Raw genomic sequence first — 26,049 nt, forward strand, 5'->3', positions numbered from 1 at the left:
TCAACAACTGTGCACATTCTTCAGGTATCTCCTGATTGGAACTGGTGTCTATAAAGTGAATATTGTCAAACGACGCGTTAACACGGCAATAGTGAAAGGATGTATTTACACCGCGGATGAGGTTTAAACCCCGCCTTCTCAGTGGTGGTTGTCGGGTCCGATCCGTTGAGGGCGAGGAACTCAGCGCCAACCGATACATTTTCTACGACCATCATTTCAGTCGTCGCAATGAAGCACAGTCACTGGTCGTTAATAGAGAAACTATCGGTTTATAATTCCATGTCTATTATTCTGCAGTATCGCAGTTACTAAGAATTGCGTTGAAGCCGAGGGGTAAGAAGTTGATGAAATGCTACAGTGCTTGAGTTGACGCCCGACACCGAAGATAAAAAACCTGCAATTTCAATGCAGCGAACTTCTAACCAACCATCAATTCCGGAAAGATGGAAATAGCTAGATCCGAATCGACAGTGCTGAAAAACCTATGCGCATATAACTTACTGTTGAATAGATGATATATGTAAGATATGTGCACAAAATAGATTTCAACAACCGATTGCTTCTTCGTATGTTTTCTGCCCCCACCCGGTTTGACTTTTAGGTGTCCCAACTAAACCGAGTTAGATACTAAATGTTCTCTTGCTTTCTTATCTAACTAAGAGACAGAGTCTAACGTATTTTTCAAACTAATACTCAGTATTTTGACATCAACTCGGGATAGAATTTGACCCGACTCAGAGTGTATTGTATTTCACAACCTCGACATCACCTCGCGGGTAGAATTCTTCCTCATCTTTACCACAGTAAAATACAGAGTCTACGGTATTTGAAAATATTAAAGGGGAACTGCAGCGACAAAACTATGATTGGCCCATTAATTTCTACTCGTGTTGTAAGACACGAATGTCAACTTAACAGCATCTGGAGTCTGATCATATACTATAAGCAAGCATATTTATTGAAAAACTCTGAGAATCCTAATCATGACTTTTGCCATATCAAATGCAGGCCCGTACCCAGGGGGGATGCGTTGGGTGCGAACTATTATATAGATTATAGACTGTCAATTCGCCAGTCTCCATAAACGAAGGATGATAATCCAGTATACATTGTTGGATTAGTAGACCTTATATTAAATACTTATTCTGAATATGTTTTGAGGATAATTGCAATTTTTCATTGATATTTTTTATATGAAATCTTCAAATTTGGCCGAAAATGCATCTAGAACGTTTCTATTTTCAAAATTTTCCCGAACCCCCTGAAGGAGCTTGGCGGAAGGAGTTTCACCCTCTCTAAATTCGCACCCACCCAAAAGAGAGGTAACGTACGGGCCTGAAATGGTTGTAATGTATAGTTAAACGTATTTCAAATATAAGCTTTTTCCCAAATTCACAATACCATACGCCGTGCAATGCAGTTCGGATCTCTTTGCCTTAAAGGACACCGCGGCAAACGGGATTTAAACAAATCCCTTTCCACGACTGGAAAATAAAACCACCTGTGAGCAAAATATCTTGCGCGTAGGAGATGTTTGAGGGTTCGGTATTTAAACCTTAATTTCTCGAGGCGAATGGTAATTATTTTCGAGGCACATCGACCGGCAAGTTTGCGTCGATTTAAACCTCGGTAACCCCTAAATTTTGCAATCCTGGTAATTTTAATTCCGACAGTGTCGTGCTAATTCAGATCTATTGCGATTTTCTACTTTGCCAGATATACTCAAAACCACTTTTTAAACGCAGCCTGGCCTAAGACATCAGACATTTGTAAAGCCGAAGGCTATTGATCAAAAGTCTCACGAAAGATGTTTACCTATTTTGTCAGGTAGATCTAACGTTGGTAGCCATCTTCTCAGATGTTCTAAAAAAGCTTCTAACAATCTTCATCTTCGAAATGACCCCCATCACAACAGAAGACATCTAATACGATGTCATTATTCAACTTGTACGACGTCATAGGGGGATTCCGAAGGCGGCCATCATTTATGATTGATTCTTAGTTTAAGGAGCAAAACGCACTATTATCAGAAGAACAACAACAATGGCTTTGTTGGCAATGACTATTCATTGCTGGTATGTATACTTTCTCTGATGATGTGCGCCTAGAAGGTTCCATGCGCATAAATATTTTGAAATGTCAGCTTATTTTTTTTCAAAGAGTAGCTTTCAAGTGTGCGTTTAAAATCCTTACGAACGGTGTCATACATTCATCTAATGGTCTACTACGAGTGGAAACGCATTAACAGCTTCTAGTTAGTAGTCTTCTTATTTGTTCGTTTGAAATACGATTCGAACAAAGCGCATCCATTATCGCTGGGGGAGACAGCCGCTGTTCTCCAGGAATGTCGATCGCGCGGATAAGAAATTGAAGCGACGATTACTAAGATCTGCCGGAATAACGGTGTGTCGCGTCGACAGCAGCGGGTTTCGTGTGACCAGTCTACCGACCTAGCGACCGCTGGGGACCAGAGTGAGCCGTGACGAAATAGACGTAGCGAGCCAACGAGTGACGAGGCTCTTATTTCCGGCGGGATGAGTCTGAACCGTACCTCACGAATGTTCATCACTCGCACGTGGCAGAACGGAGTTTGGTACGCGTTCAATATCTACATCTATTTCTGGATGGTGACCGGTGTCGCCGGAAGCGCGCTGTCCGTAATCGTGCTGTTCCGCGTGCGTCGCGCTATAGACGCGTGCAGCTTTCAGTACCTGGTTCCGCTGGCTTTTTCCGATTCGATTTTCGTCGTGACTTTCTCGATGAAATCGCTGGAACGGATTCATATCGTGGCCAGTAATGTGCAAGGCAAATACATGATCTTCGCGATTAGCGATGTCTCCTGTAAGCTTGGTATGGTGCTCATCAATTTCGGTATAAAAACCTCCTCCTGGGTGCTGCTATGTTTCGCCATCGAGCGCAGTGTAGCCGTGTTGGCTCCGTTACAAGTCGGGAGGCTGGTGACCCGGGCTCGACGCCGGTATTTGGTGTTGTCGATATTCGTCTATTTCACCATTACCGAGGGCGCGATGAGCGGCCAGTTTTACGTGAAAACCTTGCACGGTCACGACGGCAGTATAACACGGAATTGTCAGACATACATGCTCGCAAGCATTTTGACAAAAGTCAAGATCGTATATTCGTACGCGGTAACCATAATAATCCCGTTAAGCGGTTTTGCCGTATCCACCGCGCTGATCGCTGGTCAGTTCGCCAGACGAGACGCCCGCTTCAAAAATACCTACACCTCCGAACAGGAACGCAGATGCGTGCGCAATCTGATTTGCATAGTCGTGGCGTATTTCCTGTTTAACATGCCGAATACGGCGTTCACGATTCTGCGCGGCACGTCAAGCGTGTTGTCGCGATTACCAGTGCATATGCTGCATTTTTATATATTGTCAAGCGGCGTCCTGATGATCACGAATAGTGGCGTGAACTTTTTCATTTACGTCGTCAATTTGAAATTGTTCCGCGACGAATTGACGCGTCTGATGTTCGGGATTCGTTAACCAATAGCGCAATTGGTGATTTGATCTGAATCAAAATGTTGTTTATGTAAGAAGTCAGTCTAACAGCTCGGTTAAATGGTATTTTGTTTCTAAAAGCTGCAACTGTACCGTCGTCATATTCGTCCGGGTTACTCGTAATTGGAACTGGTATCAAAGTGAATTGTCCGTTTTCCAGTAAAACCAAACGACATTCAAAGATAGAAATTATGACAAACGCACAAACAAACAAAAAATTAAACAAGAAACACAGTCATCTGTTATATAAAATAGTTTTATGTATTTGAAATTGTTGAAATTGTTTCAAATATAGGTGACGTATAGTTATTATATATGATTACCTAATTCCGTATTACTTACAATACGCGCCGTACGCAATCCGAACCATATGATACTAAAGACGCCCTGTTTAAAAAGTTTCGAATATATTCCCTTCAACGACAACTACAAAAATAAAAAATATAGCCGCCAAGCAGCGTAAACGAAAGGGAAAATAGGAATTGAAAACCTCATTGCCGAGGATTCGAAACAGAGATTGGGAACATGAAACAGGCGCGACCTTTGGTGCTAAGAATGCCCCGGTCAAAATGTTTCGAATATATTCACTTCAACGAGAGAAATATAAAAAAATAAGGCGAAACGTTATTTTTTTCAATTGAATCATTTTATCTTATATCCTATTTAGATTGCTCGTGAAACGTGTCCATTTGATATTTAATTGAATCACATTTCATCTTATATCCGAATGTATTCCCTACGAGAGGGCAGCAGCTTGCCACTTATCACATAGTTTCGTATTTGATATGAATATAGTTTTTTTCTAAGAATCGAGTTGAAGAGTTGTCTAAGTACATAGTTACTAAATAAAAGACATTTGAATCGTATACGATGCCCCTTTCTTACTTATTGCCAATACATTCAACATTTCGTTTAGATTTTCGAAAAGAATCTGCAGTATATCGATAATCACTAAAACCTAAACCTAAATATACGAAAACTTTAGCAGAAAGTAAATCAGATATCTCAATGGAAACTCGCGTGGTCATATTTCAATATATCCGGGTGGCAGAAATCGAGTTCGAAGTTGATCGCAAAATCAACAGCTTATCTCCACAATACCGCCATCGCAAGGGCGATTTTGACCCAGGCTAAATTGTTCCCGTTTTACATCGAGTCCTTCTTAGTGTTTACTTGTTTTGGATTCGACACGCCTCGCTTGCCACAGCATCGTTTTAGCAGCAGCTTTGTATCGAATTTGTGGTTTAATTTGGCTCTGATGCGCCGCACTCATTTGGCCCGGGGCAAATCTACTCCGTGCGATCGCGGCTAACGCTCGTCTAGCGGGATAGCCCGAATTAGGAATGACGCCGTCCTAAACCGCGGCTATGGTCGTTCTCGTGTCTCTCGTCAACATGGGCGGCTTTGTCGACGGTCGACGCGTCAGTCGGTTCTTTTTGTCGGCGATGAAATCTTTCTCGACGTCTAGCAGCTCCTCGACCAGGTCGCGTCGGCCGGTGCGGCTCAGGCACTTGCGCAAAATCGATACCTGTCGAGAAGAAAATCAATTCAAAAAAGTAAATTTTTCACTTTAAGAAGTTTTTTGTTAAGAAATGCGGTCGACTGGTTAATTCTACCCAGAGTTGATGTTCGAATACTTAGTAATTTGATGTTAAATACTGAATAAGAGTTAGTGAAATATAGTAGAATTTGTCGCTTGCTAACGGTAAAGTTCTACCACGAGATAGTGTCAAGTACAAAGTAAGAGTTTGTTAAAATACAGTAGACTCTGTCTCTTACTGCGGTGCACTTGAGGTACAGTTGAGACCGGTATAATTCTACACATGTTGGTGTCTAATACTGAGTAAGAGTTTGCTGAAAACAGTAGACTCTGTCTCTTACTGCAGTAAAGTTGCGACTGGTAAAATTCTACCCTGAGTTGGTGTAAAATACAGAGTAAGAGTTTGTGAAATATAGTAGACTCAATATCTGATTTTATTTCATTGACGTTTTTGCTATGCGACCTGCGTTGCGATCTACCTTGTTAGCGCCTCGTGGTAATCGTTTCATCCACGTTGTCAACATCTCGTATTTAGCCTCTTCATCGGATCGTCTTTGCCCGGTGTTCTTGTTAATGTTACCTGCAAATTCAGACGGTTGAAAGGGTTAATCACAAGTATCTATTCAGCGGTCTATTCATCTCCTTTTCATGCATATTTCGTTACTTTGTCGTCTTGATCCCGCCGATTTGCAATCAAAAACACTTCATACGTGTATTGAATTCGAATTAAAACTGAACTACAAACATCAGGTATGGGACATATTGTTAGTAACTTTTCAAAAACTGATCGTCCATACTGCATGTCCAGTACTTCGGCGGAAGCATTTTTCAATCCCAAACACTTCGTCCTTGTTTAAGACAGAATTGAACTGACAATCGGCCTAAAACACTAAGTATTGGACGTTTTATTTGCAACGTGTCAAAAACCGATCTTCCACGCGTCTCACGATTCCAGGACTTCACCCGATCATTAATTGAAAATGAACTACACCAGATGTAAGGCATCTCATCGGCGCACTTACGAGGGCTGATCTTTCAGATTTCACCCGAGTTCAGGACTTCACATGGAACAATCAAAACGACCACAAAACTCTGCAATGTCCAATGTCCACGGCCCAGTTTCGCAAAAAGGTTTTCTCTTAAATTTAATTTCTTCATTAATTCAGTTCATATCTTAAATCGGTTTAGGCCTTAATCCTTTTTGTGAAACTGGGACATAACGCTATTGATCAAATACTTACAAATGATTGCCTGTACGCGCACCCGTCGCAGTCCAAGGTAATGAGCCAGTTTCTTCCATTCGTCTCCTAGTTCTTCCGCCAGGTGGTGCAAATACTCGTCGTCGACGGGGTCTTTGATGTTGGACAGAAGCACGACGGGGGCTTTCACTATAGGATGTACCGGTTCAATATGATCCTGAGAGAAATGAAAAAAATGAAAAAATGATCTTATTTATAAACTTCATTTGCAGATAACTTTTTCTTTTATAACAAAATTATCACGATGAATACCGATTAGATAAATGACGGGGCGATTGGATACTAGAATTGATAACACCATTACACGAATAGCTAATTTGGAGGCTGTGTTTGGCTCTCAGTTATCAGCAGCTGAGCTATAGTTACACCAAGAACCTTAGTGTCTGATGTACTACTGGGTGGAAGTTACTTTAGGATCGCAGAGCAACGGAATTCACTGTGGAGACAACCACTGCCAGTGCTGGGTGAAAGCTGGTGTTCATGTCCGTGGTTTCTATTTTCAGGCTTAGCGCGGATGCCTACGTCACACGTCAAAAGAATAGTTTTTGTTGCTTTACCAAGGAGAAAATATGGATGGAAATTACTCAAAATAACCGCGACGAAAGAAAGACAAAAATATGAAAACCGTAAGTCTATATATCTCTTGCTTGTTTCTAAATCCCCATTGTTATTTCAATGCGTTCAGTTCGGCTGGTGATATACGATAGATCCCGTTTGTTTTTAGATCCCCGCTATCGTGTTAATTTCATAGGTTTGGCTAGTGATATTCTACAGTTCATAGTTTGTTGCTGCATCCCCTTTTTTGCGATATAAATGAAAAATGATTTTCATATGCCAGTTTCTATATCCCCATTATCAATGCTTTAGGACGATTCGACGAGTGATTTACATATCATGACAAGTGTTAGCAGTTTCAATATCCCCATTTTTATGTTAATGCTATACGTTTAGCGAGTGATTTACATATCAGCAGATTTTCATTATTCCATTCTGTAAAAAAGGCAGATTTTGCTGACCTTCGGTATATTGACCATCAACTGGCACAACAGATCGTGCCTAACTTCGGTGACGTACTTCGGCCCGTCGTCCTGTTCTTCGCCGTCAGATGGTGCCACCTGGTCCGCCGTCTGGTCGTCCTCGGTCGTCGCTTGTTGTTCGGTTTCGTCGGCGGGTTGCACTTTCTTCTCAACTAGCGACATCTGTTGGGAGAATTATCTAACAAGAATTACGAGGCAAATCAGAACGGTTAGTCCGTTTATCTAATCGAAAGGTTCTCGCCACCGAAGTCCCCCCCCCCATGACATCATCGTGATGCCTTTTCTTTATTGTAACTTCTGAAAAGTCTCTAAACCAATCCGTATGAGATTGAATGACTTTACATCCCCTAATGACGTCATTGATATGGCTATTATTGATTGCTTATAATTTCGGTTGGTCCAATTGAAAATCGGCCTTTTGATGGAGTCTTTATGGGATTTAGATGGTAGTTATCATTTATTTGATCCTAGAGACTCTTCAATAGAACATGGCTTACAAGATCAAATGGTTAGATATGAATATTTTGTTGACGTCATAAGGTGAATATCATAATATGTTATTTCGTGTTAAGCTCGTGAAACTAACCCTTTTCTTAGCGGCGGCTTTCATCGCCACTGTTTCCGGCTCAGGCGTGACGACCTTCACCTCTTCGGTGCGTTTGTACATCTGTATCATGCCGCGGAAGACGGGGTACTGGCGCTGCAGGTACTGACTGGCTTCCGTCGCCCAGAAACCGACCCCGGATCGCAGTTGGGAATTGAAGGCGAACAGTAGCGGCGAGTCGTCTTCGTTCTTCACGTTGCCTTTGAACATTACTTCGACCACGTCGCCTATAGCGGATGAAAATGTCAGCCTAATTAATGTGTATATGAATTAGCGACGTTTGCATTTCCCCTGCCAGAGCAAGATCTGTTATTCGTACAACCTTTCTTCGGCATGGTCCAACCGATTTTTTCTCAACGCATTATTTCACAAGCGTCTGTCCTTAACGTGATACATTCTCAATTCAAAATAGATCACGCAGACCAGACATTTTATCAGAACATTTTCAAAACGGGATCATAAGGACTTCAGGCGCTACTTTGGTAATCAATGCCTGTACAGCTGGGTTCCTTGTTGAATGATGAATGACGCATGTATAAGTCTACCTACCCTCGTGCAGTTGGATGTCCGGCCCGACGTCCGGTCCGTCGTCGAAGCCCTCCTCTTCTAAACGTTCTTGGGTTTTGTCCAGTTTCGGTAACGTGGCGCATTCGACGGCCACGCTATTCGGTTCATCCCCTCTGAAATCGAATCGAAACATTCGATATAATCCAAGATGAATATTATTCGGTTCATGTATCTTGACACTAACCGAACATCCAGGGACATCGATAACACCCGCCGGGCTAATTTTCATTATAATAGTAATGAGAGTGAATCGTAAATGGCTGGACTGCGTAAAATGCGTTTTTTTTTTGACAATTTACAGTCAGGGTTTATCGAGGTTAAAATCGACGCTTAACAGTCGGTTTACGTGCCTCAGAAATCGTTACCATATCGCCTTAGATCAAAAGGCTCAGGCACCGAACCTATAGAGTAGCCTTGAACCTTTTTGAACCTTATGGCAGAAATGTTGCATACACGCGGGGACTTTAAATTAGGTACTAGATTATATTCCTAATACCACAGGGACTCGTCACGAAACATTTGACCCGGTATCCTAGGTACCACCCATATAAACTGATTTATTCTTGTACGAAGAATTATAGAATTATGACGCCACTTCCTTCAACCACATGTGACGTTCATTGTTTCCGTGTTGCCTTTGATTCGTTATTATTCCGCAAATTTTTTCTAACCTTAGTTTAACGATGAACTAAAGTAAAGTTTTCAGAATTTTTAGTCTCATTCCGTGTCACCGTACTTCTTATCCAAAACGTTTGCGATTATGTTTACCTTTGTTTCACGACGAATTTCGTGACTTTCTGAGACAGATAATCCTCGATGTAGGAGGCGAATTGACGCGCCTCGGAGTCGTCGACGGTCGTTTTCGTGCGGACCACAGTGAATCTAACGATATCGAACGCGTTCTCAAATGTTTTGATACTTTCTCAGTTTGTATCAAAAATATTGCCGATATTTGGTCCTTAAGTCCTAAAAAATGATAAATTTACAGTGTAAAATCGTACAAACGTGTCATCTATACCACAAAACACTTTATTTCCTGACCAATTTATGATGTTATGTGTGGGCCATAGACCTCAATATCTGCCTGTGATCTCAACTTTCAATTAAGATTACGTGAGCTACTCGTGCCCAAAACGCGGCAGGCGCACAATAGAAAGTTACGCGCATGGTACTTTTATTGTCGCCGACATAGAGGACCGATATTTTGCTAATTGGATTCGGGAGGTTTAAACCTCCCAAGGTCAATTTACTAAAATTGTGACCTTCAGGGAGATTCTACGAAAGGCCGATCGTTATCAATTTTGGTTGAACTTGATACCATAATGCTCACTGGTTTTAATGTCAAACCATGTAGTCCATATTTGGTAAGTTGTAAATTACATAAAACCGAAAGAAAAACCCATTATTGGATCCTAATTACACGAATTACTTGAAATTTATAATAAATGAAATGTATACACAATACCAATAAGAACAACCTGATTTGATTCTGTTCGGAATTTATTCCTATATTTTCGTCATAAAAATCGGAGGCAGTATTTCTCATTGATTTTTTCAACAGCGTCATTTCAGCCATGGACTGTGAAAATACGTTACTGATTCCATGGTTAAGCTCGTTTTCGAGTAAAATATTGCATGTGATTCATTTCTCGTTGTGGTTTTGTCAAAGCTATATTTTCACAGTCCGATCAGTGATACAAATAGCTAGTCAGTTACCAACGGTATAGCCAATAATCTACAGAACCACCCGAATAGCGAAAATTAGCAAATTGAACCAGTGATACCAGTTTTTGTCATGATTTTATCGAACATGTCATTCAATAATCGATGTGATCGGGTAAAAACTCGCCCCGTAAAGGTCCCTTTCAGTAAAAATCCCCTAGTTAAATATACCCCAAGGTAAAGGCTCCCGGTAAAAAACCCGAATAAAGATTTTCCAGTGTCTAGTTGGATGTTCTTTTCTTGTTCCTCTGTATACCTCTATACCTTCTCTATCAGATAGAAATGATGTTAACTGCAACTATCCGTTAATCAAACTGTTGAATTATTTTTGATAATCGGGAGTGATGAAAATTAGGAATGAAAATTAACGGTTTAGCTACTTATATTTAGTTTAAAATCATGTGTTCTGCTTTAACAAATGCACTTTTTTATCTAAAAAATATTATCTGACCCGAGTGCCTCAATCAAGGCTACATCAACAGTCCATCTCACTGATTACTTTATCACAAATAATCACCAGCCATTGAAATGTTTAATCCTCATACAATACAATACAATTATCTCAAATCTAAATTTCATGAGATAAATGCCCCTAGATTTCATAGGTTTTATTCCAACTGTTGCGACAGTCATATCAAAACTGGACTATTCATATCAATAGACGTTAAACTGGACTGTTAATATATGAAAAGTCTTTAAGACCATATCATATATCTGAAGTGCGCTATGTTTTGCCTTGCAGTAATAATTTGATTTGTCACATGATTACTCTATTTCTTCATATAATTTCCAAATAAACGAATACATTTCCATTGTTATGTTAAATGACATCAGCAAAAGCAAATAGACACAAACTACTACACTACTGTGTTTAGGATGGTTTAAGAGATTGGACGCCGATTGATACGAAAAGTAGATTTCATGCAATCATTTTCTTTCTTTAAAATCGTTGCGAATTAACGCGCGAACAGTGTTCGACTCTGGACGAACGGTTAATGGAATTTTATCGGGTTAGTCTTTCTATAGCCGACTAGCTATTGAATACCAGTGATTAAGCCATAAGTAAATAAAGAAGTTACTTGGGATGTTTAATCAATTGATGACAATGTACAAGTAAAACCAGGCCTATGAGACACCCGTAATGTAAAATGATATCATGCAAGATATTCATATAAGCGTATTTTAGTCCTGATTTGAATGAATGTACCCACGTTTTAGGCAATGAATCGAGACTTGGTTTTATCCCATAGCGTCATCGCTAGTACATGCTTGAGATGAGATTGTTGGTTTATATTTTGAACTCTGTAAAGAAGTTTTGTTATTATTACATTTTATTTGTTACAATTTATTATGTCTAAAAAAACTCAACTCATAGATTCTAGATTTAATTGCACTTCTGTTAACTAAAGATGATAGTAATGATGTATAGATGTATAATATGATGACCGAACGTTTGATGAGGAATAACTACTGTGGTTAGATACAATTCTCATTCTTAGGATACGAATCGGTTGATTGAATTCGGTCATTTAAACTACTGGCTAATTTACAGTGGTCACTATTGAAACGATTAATTGAAGTGCCCTTGAAATCAAGATAGATTCCTGTTGCGTAAATTAACTAATTTTTAAGCGACCACCTTCTATTGTCGGTATTCGGTTAGCTCTTGGTTAGCCAGAAGTTTTACCATACATACTCGGACTAGATGATTGAATTAAATCTTAGAATCAAAATATTGTCACTGGAGTAAATATATATTCCTTATTACACTTTCAGCAGTGATCATATTTTACATGTAAATTGAAGGTATTACTGTCATCTAAAGTTAATAAGGTACTAGAATCGCAAAATTTAAGTTGTTCAAAACCAACATGAAAATGAGAAGTAAATACACAATATCCGTGTATGGTGAATAACGAGGCAAATCCCACAATGAATTCAGCAAAAAATCTTCTACGAGCAATGTTTCGGCTAATGCTATTAGCCATCATCAGGCCCCCGTCAACATAAAAATATTGATACGTAAATCGAATCCATATCATAAGCATACTATACCACAAGTTAAAAAGAGTTATTTAGTTCGAATTAAAAGATAGTATGAATAAAATTATGAAAAGATAGTATGAATAAAAAGTTCATTAATTTCATTTATTCTATGAATTTATTTAAAGATTTATTTCAACAAAAGAGATCAATGCACAGTTAAATATATTGCAGTTGTATTGTGGATGAATATGTTTGAATAAATATCGTGCTTTCAAATGTTCTTGAAAAATCGCCAAGTGAGGATTTTACCTAGGGGATTTTTACCTACAACCATCTAAAATGCCCCAGGCCCTAAATCCAGTAGGTTTATGGCGAAAGGTTAAGATTAGGAATGTATTAGCAATATAATTTTTTGAAACAGTATTTTGTCTCCCGATGATTTGATTTGCAGGTCAGACTTATGGTTGACCAAAGTTCTTAAAGTGAATTGCTTTAAAGTAATAAATATCAATGAAACAATATCATAGATTTTGAAGTGAGTTATTTTGTAATAATCCAATTTAAGTGCACTCCGATGCATGCTAAATTCTTATAAATTCATTTATAAATTTAATTTATGCATTTTCCCTCCTCACTTATTCATTCTATATTAGTTTTACTAATGAACATAACAGTGGCTTGTGCCTAATGTCAATAAGCAGCGATTGGGTGCCGCCTCTCTGTGTTAATCTATCACGAAAGATTTAACTCGATTAGAGCCGCTGAAAACGTATTTCTTTGCAGCCTAGAGTTTATGCATACATGTTCTAAATCAAGACAATATGCTCTATATCAGAGCCTATACTAAAGCATGCACTCATAATTCGTTTAAGAGTCCGATGCTTAATTGTGAGAGTTGTTATACAATGAGTAATTAAATGGTGGGATTACAATGGGAGAGATCATTTCATCAGCCACATCGTTGCCCCAGGGAGTTAGTTATATTCGTTATAGCCAAAATACCTTGACCATGGACTCTAAAACGCTTTAATGTCTAAATCGTTTTAGAGTCCATGACTTGACAGAATATAGAAATTTGCCCAGAAAAAGTTATGCATATTCCAACAAAAAAGAATCAATAAAGACTTATATTTTGAATTTAAATGAAGAGACAAGTAGTACTTTAAAGGTTAACTATTTATTTCGACGCACGAGCTTTCGCTTCTAATGTATAGAAGCTTCAATGAGTGAATTATTAGAATTGGTACATTTAGTAAATTCCGGAAACAAAACCTAGTCTTAAGAACTACCATTAACCAAGTTTCAAAGAATTTTGTTCCCTTATGATATTGAATGGTGTGAAATTGAAGTGTCCCTAATGATATATCTTTATGTAAGTTCAACTAACTTACCCAGTTAGTGATGATAGTTGAATAATTAACAAAATAATAGTTGGAATATCGTTTAGGACAAATTAGGATTTTACCGGGTAAGTTTTTTCCTAATAGGCTACCTTTTTGAAGAGCATGCATCCTGAGATACGTATACAAAAATTCGTTTGATGCTAAATGCAGAGTTTTCACGGTAGAACATATTTGGACATCAATTAATCACGTGAAGGGTAGAAATGACAATTTGTCACTGCTGAGCTTATTTCCCTTCACTCAACTTTTTTTAAAGTTTTTTCAATATTCTCTAATCCGACATTATATACGCTGCGTACTAACTGTACACAATTTCGGGTTTGGGTTGTTTTTGAAAAAAAAACAGATTCCCAGCAAATTGTAATTTTTGGGTTCTTGAAAACGGTCAATATGTTATAGCAGGTTAATGTAAAACCGCATAGAATAGCTACAATGAACAACATGTATCCAGGAAAATTTATATTTCAGAACACGATCGATTTCACTGAATTTAGCCTCATCATGTAGGATAAAATGAACTTCTGTTGATATTGCGATTGTGCTGTCGTTAGCTGTCCCATAGCTTATTCGACTCGCTATCGAAAGTAACAAAACAATGGTCACATGTGTCAATGAACTTATCGCTATTCGAAGTAATGTGCGTATTGAAAAATTTCTCAAGCACTTCGAATTTCCGATTGCTTAAACGCCAAATTTGCATTCGAATTATTAAGCCGATCTATTCTAATTCATACCTGGTCGTGTTATAAGCAATTCAAGCGTTTAGTTTGTACTTTAAAATAAAATGAAATAGATTGATTGATGAAATACAAATCAAGTCAAACAAACTCAACTAACTGACTACTACTGAGTTATTTGTATTCGATGAAAGAACATATTCTAGTTAGTTGAAAGAACATATTCTAGTTCATTGGCGCGAACCTTGATTATTGTCTAAGTTGTACTATAACTAACATGCCAATGGATGTGTACATGCGCCTCTCTGATTGGCTAGAATCCTTGCATTCGATGGCGGCATCAGTGAACTAACGGGGAAATTAGAATTGTATGTTTGACCACGGATTCTTTGTTTTTGAGTCCATGGTTTTGGATCTGGTTTTATCGTGAGTTTGATTAACGTACATTGTAGAGAACAATGGTGGGGATTCGAATAACGTGCATCCTTTATTCAGAAAGAGTATCATTACGTATATACATATAGAAATTATTACAATAACTTTAATCAGAATTATCTCATCACGCAGAACCAGTGAAATAGCCGTTGTAAAGCCGCAAAGTAAATTGAATGAATGAGTAGGTGCTCACGCATTTGTTTCCATTTCATAAGAATCAATTCCAAACAGATGAATCAGATTCGAATTTTTGCTTCTTCGTTATGCGAAGTTTTTTTTTATATCAGAGACTCTTATACGATTTAGGTTTTAGAGTCCATGGTTATATGAATATCTTATGATTTCTCAACTTAGGAAAATACTTAGGAATGCCATTGAACGTTTGGGTAAAAAGTTATGCTAAATTTGATTACCATCGGCTTTTTAGATAATCTCCACGAAGGTCACAATTTTAGTGATTTGACCTTGGGAGGTTTAAACCTCCCGAATCCAATTTGCGAAATATCGGTCCTCTTTGTCGGCGGTAATGAAAGAATAAATAGAGCGAAGTTTCTATTGTGCGCCGACCGCATTTTGTTCACGAATAGCTTACGTAATAAATTGAAAGTTGAGATCATAGGCGGATATAGCGCTCTATGGCCCACGTTCAATTCATAAACTGGTCCGCAAATAAAGTGTTTAGAAGTATAATTGACACGTTTGTACGATTTTGCGCTGTAAATTTATCATTTTTCAGGACTCAAGGACCAGAAATTGGCAATATTTTTGATACAAACTGAGAAAGTATCAAAACATTTGGGAACGTGTTATCGGTAAAAAAAATGAAAATCAGTGAGATATCGAATTTCGGAATAAGGGATTGAATTAGATTAATCATGGTCGGTTGAAACTTATTCGTTTAATATCAAAGAGTAAATGGTTTATCCCTGTTGAGCAGAGATAAGGGGTCAATTGCAAAGTCGGGTCTTAGATTGAATACCATTCTGACAACTTAAGACCAATCTCGCGGATTGAGACAACTTAAAGCCTCTCGGGCCGGTTGCATAATCTGGACGTAGACTTAAGACCAGTCTAAGACCATCTTAGTTCTATTGCCAATCTAACAATAAAGACCAGTCTCAAGATTTATGGACTTAATTTTTGGACTGAAGCCATGACTCTGCAACTGGCTCCAGGTTACTAACTAAGCAACAAGATCCAGGCCGTGAAATAAGGCTCAACCCAGTGTATTTGGGATGTGAGCCATTTTAAAATATCATTAATATTTCCGGAATTCTAGTGTAGACTGTTGCTGATCTATGGATGTCAATCTGTTCAAGATTATCTAATTAATTAGTGACTCCACAACTTAAACGGTATCACTTACTGCGAAAGCGTTTCGGCGAGCATGAACTGCACGACGTCCATTTTGATTTCGGTGACCTTCACCCTGGGTACCACCTGGCAGTAGCCCTTCTCGTCGTGTGTCACCAGGTACAGATTGTCGTTTTCGTCGTCTTAGATGGAGAAAATAAACGGATAGAAATTTTGAACAAAGTTTGGAAAGTAACTCGGACTAGAAAGTAGCGAGAATTGCGTCGGTAACTGTAATTATAATATTGATGATATTGTTTAGTATTGATGATATCAAATATTTCAATATTTCAATATTGATGATATTAATAGTAATATAATTTAATATTGATGATATTAAATGTTATGATTTAGATATTTGTGATATTGACGTACGACCACGCCACCAGGTGCAGTGTTGCGAGCGCATATTCGGGCAACGAGAGGGATACACGAATTGTCCGATTTGAAAATTGGTTTTGGTTATATCTGCCAATTTGAGAATTTTTGCAGTCTTAAATAGTGGTGAGGTATGGGCTCTTAAATCAGCTTTTAATGATAATGCCGACTGCTTTCTTCTGGAGGAGTTCAAGATTTCTTAAGTTAGAAGAATAAGTGGTAACCTATACGATATTACAAATAATCAGTCGTTTCAACGTACTAACCACAAGTAAACGATTCGTTTTTGGCGGAAAGATAAAAATCTGCATGAAAGTCACTTAAAAATGAACTAAATTATGGCGCGGAAGTCGTATTGATGCATGCGCCATCTAGCGGATCAGTTGGTGCTCAGCAATGGGTTCTCGATTCACATTTCAATTCACCCGACGTTCGCTTACCGTCGTTAGTAGCGTATTGACCCATGTACCATCTGGTGGGCGGTTTCACCGGTTCGGTGTCTTCCTCGTCGGCGGCCGCTTGTTGCTGCAGTTGAACCTTCCTGGCCGCCGCGTTACTGCGAGACGCCGCCGCCGCCGCTTTCTTGCGCGCGTGTTCCGGCTCGACGATACCCGTCGGAACGATCGGTTTCTTCATGCGCGCCTCTTTCAGCTTCTTCATCTCGGCCGCTTTGCGCGCTTTGACCGGGTTAGGCGGCACCGGAATTGTAACCTGTACGTAGAATGGCATGATGATTTGATTGAGTTCAGCTAGGTGTTTAATGAAGTAGAGAGAAAGCCGAATCATTAAACACATGAGCTTTTTGTCATTTAGGGTATTCCATCATTGGGGATGGAAATGCAAAGTGTTAAGAGTCCTGCGCTTCGAGTTTGGGTTAAGAGAAACACAGCAGAGACTCGCCAACAGGTTCGAATCCCTGCGAGGGTTGAACGTGGCAATATCGCGCCAAGCTGTAAGGTCAGAATTCCTGCCAGAGATGATTGTGGCAGTGTCTAACGATTCCCTCAGGTCCGAATCCGTGCCAGGGATAAGGTGGCAGAGTCTTACTATGGAATCAGGTTCAAATCCCTCCTTGCATTCTGTGGGGTGGGGGTGGGGGAGTAAACGTGGCTAGGCCTCGTGATGCCATCAACGGTATGTCACCAAGGGGCTTCCGTACTTACCAGTATCGGTTTCTTTATATCAGATTTCCCTTCCCACTGTATTTTAACTATCGAACTCGTGTTCAAGAGTCCCGAACATTCGGGTCGACGTTTCTTCATGTCCGACAGCGAATTCGAATCGACCGGCTGAATCTGTAAACACCAACAACAACACAAACATTACATACTCGCCATTTAATGACTGATCGTGACTTTAGATAAGTCACAAACCTCGTGTTAAACCAATTGGACTGGGAATGACTTAATCTTCGGAATCGAGATCTTCTACTTAAGCTTTGGAATCAAGATATTTTACACTGGTCGCGGACTAAGCCTTCGCCGTTCAAATCAAATAGTGGACCGGTGGACATCATTAGTTTCAGGCAAAGGACTGGAACAGCGATGATTTAATTCCAAAATCTCTATTCTAAAGACTGGTCTACATATGTATGATTAAGATGGGTTTAACCGGTTTAAGATCTAAGTTCTGAACTGTTCAACTCTAACACTGGGCGCGGTAACGTCATTAGTCCGTATGCTCAGTAGAGCAGTCGCGTTCGTGTCCAAAGGGGATTTTGAATCTTGATACCGGTCTTTAGTAGTTAAAGATTGGCTTTAGAAGTAAGATATGGCCTTAGACTGGTTTTCGATCGAAGTCAGAGTGACTGGTATGGTCCTCGGGTGGCTGGTTCGAGCGTGGATGTTACTACGAAGGCCGTCTCGTATTTTACCTGTAACATCAGATTCTCCGGTAAGTTGAACGTGTTCTTCTCGCAGGTCAGCGAGATCCTCTGATCGACCGCCGAAACGATCTTGACGCTCTTGCCGGCGATCACGTGGTAATCGCGTTTCAGACGAGACACGACCGCCAACCTGGTCAGCCGATCGACGCCGGCCTGCGCAAATTTCATATCCTGTTTGTAGATTTCGAAAAAAAGAGAATTGAGAGAAATTCGTAGAAATGACGAAATTACGTCGTGGTTTACCGCGACAATCGATGATTCCACTTGTGGCAAGCCACCAGGTGGGCTAGTAGTCACTCGGTCTGCATGTTCAATTTTTTCAACATTCAGTTAAAATTAATCAACTTTACTATCGATCACTGAGTGTATTCAGTAGATCATGTGACCAATCAAGATTCGGGGTCGTAAAGATTCAGTTTAAAGTTGATCGATAGTGAAGTAATCTCAATTGCTCAAGACCGAGTGCCCTTTACGCCATCTGGTGGGATGTCAAGTCTTGCGGTTCCGTATATACCGACCTTGTTGTGATCGTAGGTGATCTCCTGCGTTTGTATCTCGGTCCACACGCCGTTGTATTCGGCTTTCACGACCGTTTCCCGCGAGATGGCGCTCGCTCGCGTCATGCAGTGAGGTACGGCCACGTAGATCGTTTGCTTCAACTGAAAGTAAGATGAAAATGATTAACAGAGATCCACGGATTTGGATTGAAAGCATTCACTGGATACCTTTCTAAAAAATTGCGTACTTTCAACGATGAATACATCGACTTTATTTAGATCATATACACAGAATTTTGATTTGAATCAACTTATTTCAAAATGCGGTCGTTTAGGTATTTTACGTGACGTCATATTGGCCGTCGTGCACACGCGGGTCTCTTATAATAGAAGTTGACGGCTGATGCGCACGATACGCTTGGTGTTAGAAAAACAAACATTTCATACCACCTCTCGCGCTAGAGGCTAACAAAGTTCAAATTTGATGGACAGTATTTTAACCATATTGTTGTTGCGAATAAAAGGTTCCAAACCACCTTGCGCAAGCTATTTTCTATTGATTTAAACGATTTGAAATATATGAAAAGGTGATGTTATGACGGCCATTTGACGGCCAATATACAACGCTGAAGCATCTCAGCTTTCGGCCTCTAAATCGGCGAGTTACCTTTTCGTTTTCCTCGTCGCTGTTTTTCCTCTTCAATCGGATGATGTTGCTGACCAGCTCTTCGTTCGTGTTGTAAACGAAGTTCGTGTCGGTTTGTCGGAGCACCTGGCACTGGATGTCGACGGTCGGGTTCAGCGCGCCGCCGCCTCGAGCCCGGATCAAGCAGCCGATGCCGTTGTCGAAGTCGCCCTGTGGCACGTGAATCCTGCGCGATAGAACGGGACACATTGGCACTCGATACCGAATATGTTTTTTGAACTCAATCAAAAGAGGTTTTTATTTGAAATTGATACCCAGTAATACGAGAACATGTCCGAAATACAAAACTGCCCACTTTTTCAGTAACAACTTCAACGATTCAGTGAAATTATAATTAGTCACGAAAGAAGGCCGCCTCATTCTTAGTAACATCGATGATTCAGTAACATTATGATTAGTTACTTATGACGGCCTTCTCGTTCTCAATAATTTCAACAATTCGGTAAAAATTATGATTTGTTACTAGTGACAACCTTCTCATTCTCAATACGTTCTCACATCTAGTAAGAAATTATGATTAGTTGCTAATGATGACCTTCTCATTCTCGATAACTTCAACGATTCAGTAAAATTATGATTATTTACTAATGACTACCTTGCCATTCTCGATAACTTCAACGATTCATTAAAATTATGATTAGTGACTGACCACAGCCTTATTCTTGATGATTTCAGTGAATATTCAGTTGAATTTCGAGTTGTTACAAATGACGATTTTGCCATTCTTAAAAATTCAGAGGCTAAAGTCTTATTCTCAATAACATGAATGATTCAGCACTACGATAAGTTACCAATGACGAGCCCATTCTAGATGAAATCAATGATTTCATATTTTCGAACGTGTTCATACAACTTATATCCAACGATGCATGTAATTGCTATGATTGACAACTTACACTTGAGGAGGCCACGCCTCCCACACGGGAGTCCTGCCGGTCATTTTCTGGCGCAGTTTTCGTTCTTTTTCCAATCGTTTCTTCTCCTCCTCAGCGCGGCGTTTTTCCGCTCTGAGTTTCTCCAGTTCGAGCTCTTTCTCGCGTTGTAGCGCTTTCGCCTCTTTCTCCTCGGCTCGACGTTTCGCTTCCAGTTCCTGAAATATCGCGGGGAACAGATATCTTTTAGCTTCGATTTCCGTATTCTCTCTCCTTATTGCGTCTTTACGGTCGAACCGCCGCCCAATCGACGGTCTAATCTTCATTTTAAACAACACAAACTGAGCTGCACCGCTTTGGGATTTTTATTATCATATAACGTGAAAATCTAATTTGAAACGTTGTTATTATATCGAACGGAATGTGAAAAACCCTTGATATTCATTATAGTAAATCTAGTTATTGGAAAATTCTTGTCAAATTAGTGTCAACATATTATCACTGAAGATCACTGATTTCTGATTGAAATATATTTTCTAGTGAAAGAAACCTTTCGGACCCCATTCTTTTTCCCTATTGTCGGATTTTACAGTATTAGTGTTGACATCGGTATGTTTTTATATGATTCAAAACGCCAACGCTATACTCCACTGTAAGACGAAAGGCGTGGGTATCGCCCACATACACTGAAGCTATATGCCAAACTTCAGCCTGTAGTGCGAGTGATCTTTGCAGTGTAGTCGTTGCAACTTTTCAGCTTTATCACGGGCCCATACAGTTTCAACATCAACAATGTTGTGGTCATGTCATATGAATTTTCGTATAGTTTTATCAATCATAGGATTTTATATTTTCACAATGGAAACATCGCTTTTAATTGCTTTCTAAAGCGACGCCTCGAAGCGCAATAAATAATGAAATTACAAGACGCTACAATCATTCTAATTATGTTCTGAAAGGCGATCATCATGGTGGCCAAAGAGCCTTTACCAAATTTTCCGTTGAGAGCAAGAATCAGATTTTGGATCGATGCTCTGAGATCAAAAGCTTTTTTCAGCAAGTAGAAACATGAAATGAGAACTAATGTCAGAGTTAAACTACGGTCACTGCTGCTGCTGCTGCTGCTGCTGCTGCTAGCAGGTTGATTAGATGTAGACATGGTTTTTCTCGCTGCTCCTGCGCGTCTCAACGTGAAAATCAATCGAATAGTTATCAGAACCACTATCACTGTCGGGAGTATAGTAAATAAAGGAGCGCGGAAAAACACTTCGTAATATCTCAAATATATGTTTTTAGCAAATGGCGTCAATTTTTGAGTCCATCGCTCGTGTCCGGTGCACGGATTACGGGTATAATTGGGAGCTTTAAACTTAAAATTATTTGTCACCTGATCACAAACTGAAATGACCGAAACGAAAATGATGATGAAATCACTTTTCTTCAGGCTTACGATTCCTATAGCTTTCAGAGGCCAACAAACGACGATATATCTGTCTATAGCTATTAACAATGTTATCAGATCACTGAAACCAGAAAACACAAGTCGAAGGAATTGAGTGTATGAATACATGCGCTTCATAACGTGGTTTATTTCAGCAGTCATGTCCAGTAACAGCGTATGACTGTAGAGCCGATACTGAAAGCCAAATACGACATAAGACAAACAAATAAACATGTCCGCAACAGCCAAACATCTCAAATAGAATATACTAGTGTTGATTGTTCGTTCTTTGGTAAGAATGAGAAGAGACAGTAAATTTGTACCGAAACCAAAGATGGCAATGCTAAAAACTGCGTAAGTTGTAATCTGTATATACAGATTCACGTGAAATGGTTTGTAATCAGCGTGATGGATGTATTTACACCGCGGATGAGGTTTAAAACCCGCCCTCTCAGTGGCGGTGGTTGTCAGGTCCGATCCGTTGAGGTCGAGAAACTGAGCGCCAACCGATACATTTTCTGAAGCCATCATTTCAGTATGTACACAAACAGTCTAACAGTCACTGATTGGTAATAGAAACAATTGGTTTTAACTTCCTAATCTATCGTTGTACTAAGAACCAGCAACATCTTAATTTATTAGCAATTTTCAAGCTGCAAGAATTGTGTACGATATAAACGGACGTAAAACAACCAAACTGAAATGAGCCAAAAGTGCGCTGACGCTAAGAGACTAGAAGTCGAAATATGCAGTTCTCGAGTTGACGCCCGACAGCGAAGAACATTAACCTGCAATTTCAGTGTAGCGAACTTCTACCCATATATTACATTCGGATATTGGATATAGCTATATCTGAATCGACAGTGAAAAAAATCATGCGCATATATCTTGCGGTAGATTCATATCTGCGAAATATAAAGTAAAATATGCTTGTAAATGCACAAAGTAGGTTTCAACTTTGAATGCGCAGTATATATTTTCTGCCTTGATCCGGTTGGACATTGTGTCCCAAAATGAACCAAGACAGTGTCTACTGTATTTCACAAGCCTTTACTCTGTATCTGAAACCGACTTGAGGTAGAACTCTATCAATCTCAACTCAAGCGGGTGAGGGACAGAGTCTACCCTATTTAGCAAACTCTTACTCAGTATTTGACATCAACTCGGGGTAGAATTTTACCAGTCTCAACTTTACAGCAATAACAGAGATGACTGGTGACTGATAGAGTACAGATAATAGGCTATTAGGGGTCAATGATACGATTGCTGCTTCTAAGCTTACTAGCGAGCATAACTTTGTCAAAATCAAATTGTTTGATTAGAAACCCCCAAGACTAAATATTTTTCTGAATGGTTATAGACATTGCAAAATGTAAGTATTTCGAAAATGGCTCATCGATTCGAGTTGAAACATCAGACTTTACCTTAGTTTATTTATCTTAATGTGGGTTTATAAACTTCATTGACATTAGACACTTGTCTATGGAAACCAAAATTTGAAAAACGGTTGATAATTAGACTATTGGGATCAAGAAAATATATTACGTTTTTTTTAATTTAAAAAAATCGTGAAATACTGTGACGACGTCAACTCAAATGACTAATGATATACAAACCGATTTTTCTCTACGAAATTAGGTCCTTTACACGAGAGTTCGGTAGAAAAACGTACACTTCAATATTAAGAGTAAATCGATGGTTCTTTTGCTTTTTAGCTATCGTTGTATTGCGAGGGTGGTCAGCGCCTTTACGTAATAGATAGCTCAGACGAAGCATGGATAACGTGAACGAGTTCAACTTTAAAAAAAGTGGAAACTCATTCGTTTTAAGCATGTTGAGAAATGATCGTAAATTTTCATATCTTATTACCGGGAATTTCGTATTAAGATAATTGCACTAAGCAAACTTATTTTTATCGGAAAATGCTATAGGAAAAGCCGTGAATACTTAAATGCATCGTATTTGTGAGGATTTCGTTGTTTCGCCGAGCCGTACTGATGAGGTTCCATTGAATCTATCACATTTAATCTTCATAATTTAAAACATCGCTTTCAGTTGATTTCGAAAGCGACGCCTCGAAACGCAATAAATGACGAAATTACAAGACGCTACGATCATTCTGATTATATTTTGAATTTGGTTCATAATTGTTGATAACGATCCTTTTCCAAGTTTTCCGTTGAGAGTGAGAATTAGATTGTGGATCGATGATCTGAGATCAAAAGCTTTCTTCATCAAAAATAAACATGAAATGAGAATTAACGTCAGAGTTAAACTACGGTCACTGCTGCTGCTGCTGCTGTTAGAGGTTTGATTATTTGGAGACATGGTTTTTCTCGCTGCTCCTGCGCGTCTTAACGTGAAAATCAATCGAATAGTTATTAGAACCACTATCACCGTCGGTAGTGTAGTTATAACTAGAGCGCGGGCAAACACTTCATAATATTTCAAATATGCGTTTTTAGCAAATGGAGTCAACCTCCGAGTCCATCTCTCGTGTCCGGTGCACGGATTGATAGATTGACTTGTATAATATTTGAAGTAATTTCTCATCTGATCGCAAACTGAAATGATCATAACAGAATTGATGCAGATATAACTTCTCTTCATACCAATAATTATGAAACTTTTCAGAGGCCAACAAACGACGATATATCTGTCTATAGCTATTAACAATGTTATCAGATCACTGATACTTGAAAATGAAAGTCGGGTGAATTGAGTATATGAATACATGCGCTTCATAACGCGGTTTATTTCAGCAGTCATGTCCAGTAACAGCGTGTGACTGTAGAGCCGATACTGAAAGTCGAATACAATATAAGACAAACAAATAAACATGTCCGCAACAGCCAAACATCTCAAATAGAATATACTGGTGTTGATTGGACGTTCTTTACTGAGAATGATAAAAGACAGTAAATTTGTACCGAAACCCCAGATGGCTATGCTGAAAATGACGTAAGTCGTGATCTGTAGATACAGATTCACGTGAAACGGTTTGTAATCGGCGTGATGGATGTATTTACACCGCGGATGAGGTTTAAACCCCGCCTTCTCAGTGGTGGTTGTTGTCAGGTCTGATCCGTTTAGGTCGAGAAACTGAGCGCCAACCGATATATTTTCTGTAGCCTGCATTTCAGTCGGCACTCCGAACACTCACTGCTTGTAAATGGAGACAAAATCGGTTTAAACTTCCATGTCTATCGTTGTACAAAGATCCAGCAATATCTCAAGTTATTAGCGATTTTCCTGTTTGTAATCGGCGTGATGGATGTATTTTCACCGCGGATGAGGTCTAAATCCTGCCTCGCCAGTGGTGATTGTCAGGTCAGTTCCGTTGAGGCCGGGAAACCGAGCGCCAGCAACTGATATATTTGCAGCGGCCATCCATGCAAACTTCAAGCACAACGAAACTGCTTGAAATTGAAATCGCGCAGTTCTGGAGTTGAACGTCAGTAATAGGGGTAATAGGCTTTCATACCAAAGGTCGAACGGTCGAGCCCATTAAAAAACAAAATATTAAAAGTAATTAAAAAACTATAATATATTTTCATAACCGCGTGCATTTTATATCAAAACTAAATATTTATTCTAAGATATCAATAATATAAAAAGCATATTGTATTAAATCAATTAGTCGCTCCACTTCGCTACCGCTCCGCTCCGCGACCAATTGATTTAATTACAATACACAAATTCAAATAATCAAATATATTCAAATGATAATAATTATTCTATTATTCAACTGAAATGCACGCGGTTATGAAAATATATTATAGTTTTTTAATTACTTTTAATATATGTTATTAATGAACTCGATCATTAAACCTTTGATATGAAAGCCTATTACCCCTATTACTCTTAAAATATTCATTTAAATCATTGAACTTCTAAAATCAATTTTAATAAAAAATATAGTATTAAAATGGAAGCAAATAAATACTACTGCCCAACATGTAATATCGATATAGACAAGTCTCAAAAAGCAAGACACAATAAAACTATAACACATTTAGAGAATAAATTGAAACTAGAATATTTACAGTTATATTCAGAACAGTTAACAAAAGGAAAGAAATTTATTGAATTATGGAACACTGATCCAAATAATGAACAATACGTTGAGGATACGATGTTTATACTAGAACATGATTCTATTT

At 39.1% G+C, this 26,049-nt stretch overlaps 2 protein-coding genes across 2 annotated transcripts in view; one reads left to right on the forward strand and one right to left on the reverse strand.

Annotated features, from left to right (window-relative positions):
* Positions 1-2,534: 2,534 nt before the first annotated feature.
* On the forward strand, positions 2,535-3,509 carry LOC141914228 (growth hormone secretagogue receptor type 1-like). Its single transcript, XM_074805494.1, has one exon. It carries the CDS (start codon positions 2,535-2,537, stop codon positions 3,507-3,509), a length of 975 nt encoding a protein of 324 aa, XP_074661595.1.
* A 1,271-nt stretch (positions 3,510-4,780) lies between these two features.
* Positions 4,781-26,049, reverse strand: part of LOC141914229 (death domain-containing protein 1-like) — a 46,473-nt gene continuing 25,204 nt past the window's right edge. Inside the window, exons 3-16 of the mRNA XM_074805495.1 lie at positions 20,470-20,663; positions 19,535-19,739; positions 18,889-19,029; positions 18,359-18,541; positions 17,649-17,780; positions 16,926-17,196; positions 16,121-16,250; positions 9,300-9,413; positions 8,514-8,644; positions 7,947-8,191; positions 7,340-7,522; positions 6,306-6,480; positions 5,544-5,644; positions 4,781-5,052 (exon numbers count right to left, since the gene is read on the reverse strand). Of these exons, the coding sequence (XP_074661596.1) occupies positions 4,879-5,052; positions 5,544-5,644; positions 6,306-6,480; positions 7,340-7,522; positions 7,947-8,191; positions 8,514-8,644; positions 9,300-9,413; positions 16,121-16,250; positions 16,926-17,196; positions 17,649-17,780; positions 18,359-18,541; positions 18,889-19,029; positions 19,535-19,739; positions 20,470-20,663 (2,379 nt within the window). The 3' untranslated portion in view covers positions 4,781-4,878. The remainder of the gene's footprint in view (positions 5,053-5,543; positions 5,645-6,305; positions 6,481-7,339; positions 7,523-7,946; positions 8,192-8,513; positions 8,645-9,299; positions 9,414-16,120; positions 16,251-16,925; positions 17,197-17,648; positions 17,781-18,358; positions 18,542-18,888; positions 19,030-19,534; positions 19,740-20,469; positions 20,664-26,049) is intronic.

Source organism: Tubulanus polymorphus, chromosome 12, assembly GCF_964204645.1.
Source record: "Tubulanus polymorphus chromosome 12, tnTubPoly1.2, whole genome shotgun sequence".
In the NCBI taxonomy this organism is placed as follows: Eukaryota; Metazoa; Nemertea; class Palaeonemertea; order Tubulaniformes; family Tubulanidae; genus Tubulanus; species Tubulanus polymorphus.

Coding starts and splice junctions, on each gene's coding strand:
- LOC141914228 (XM_074805494.1), top strand. CDS start 2,535: ATGAGTCTGAACCGTACCTCACGAATGTTCATCACTCGCACGTGGCAG.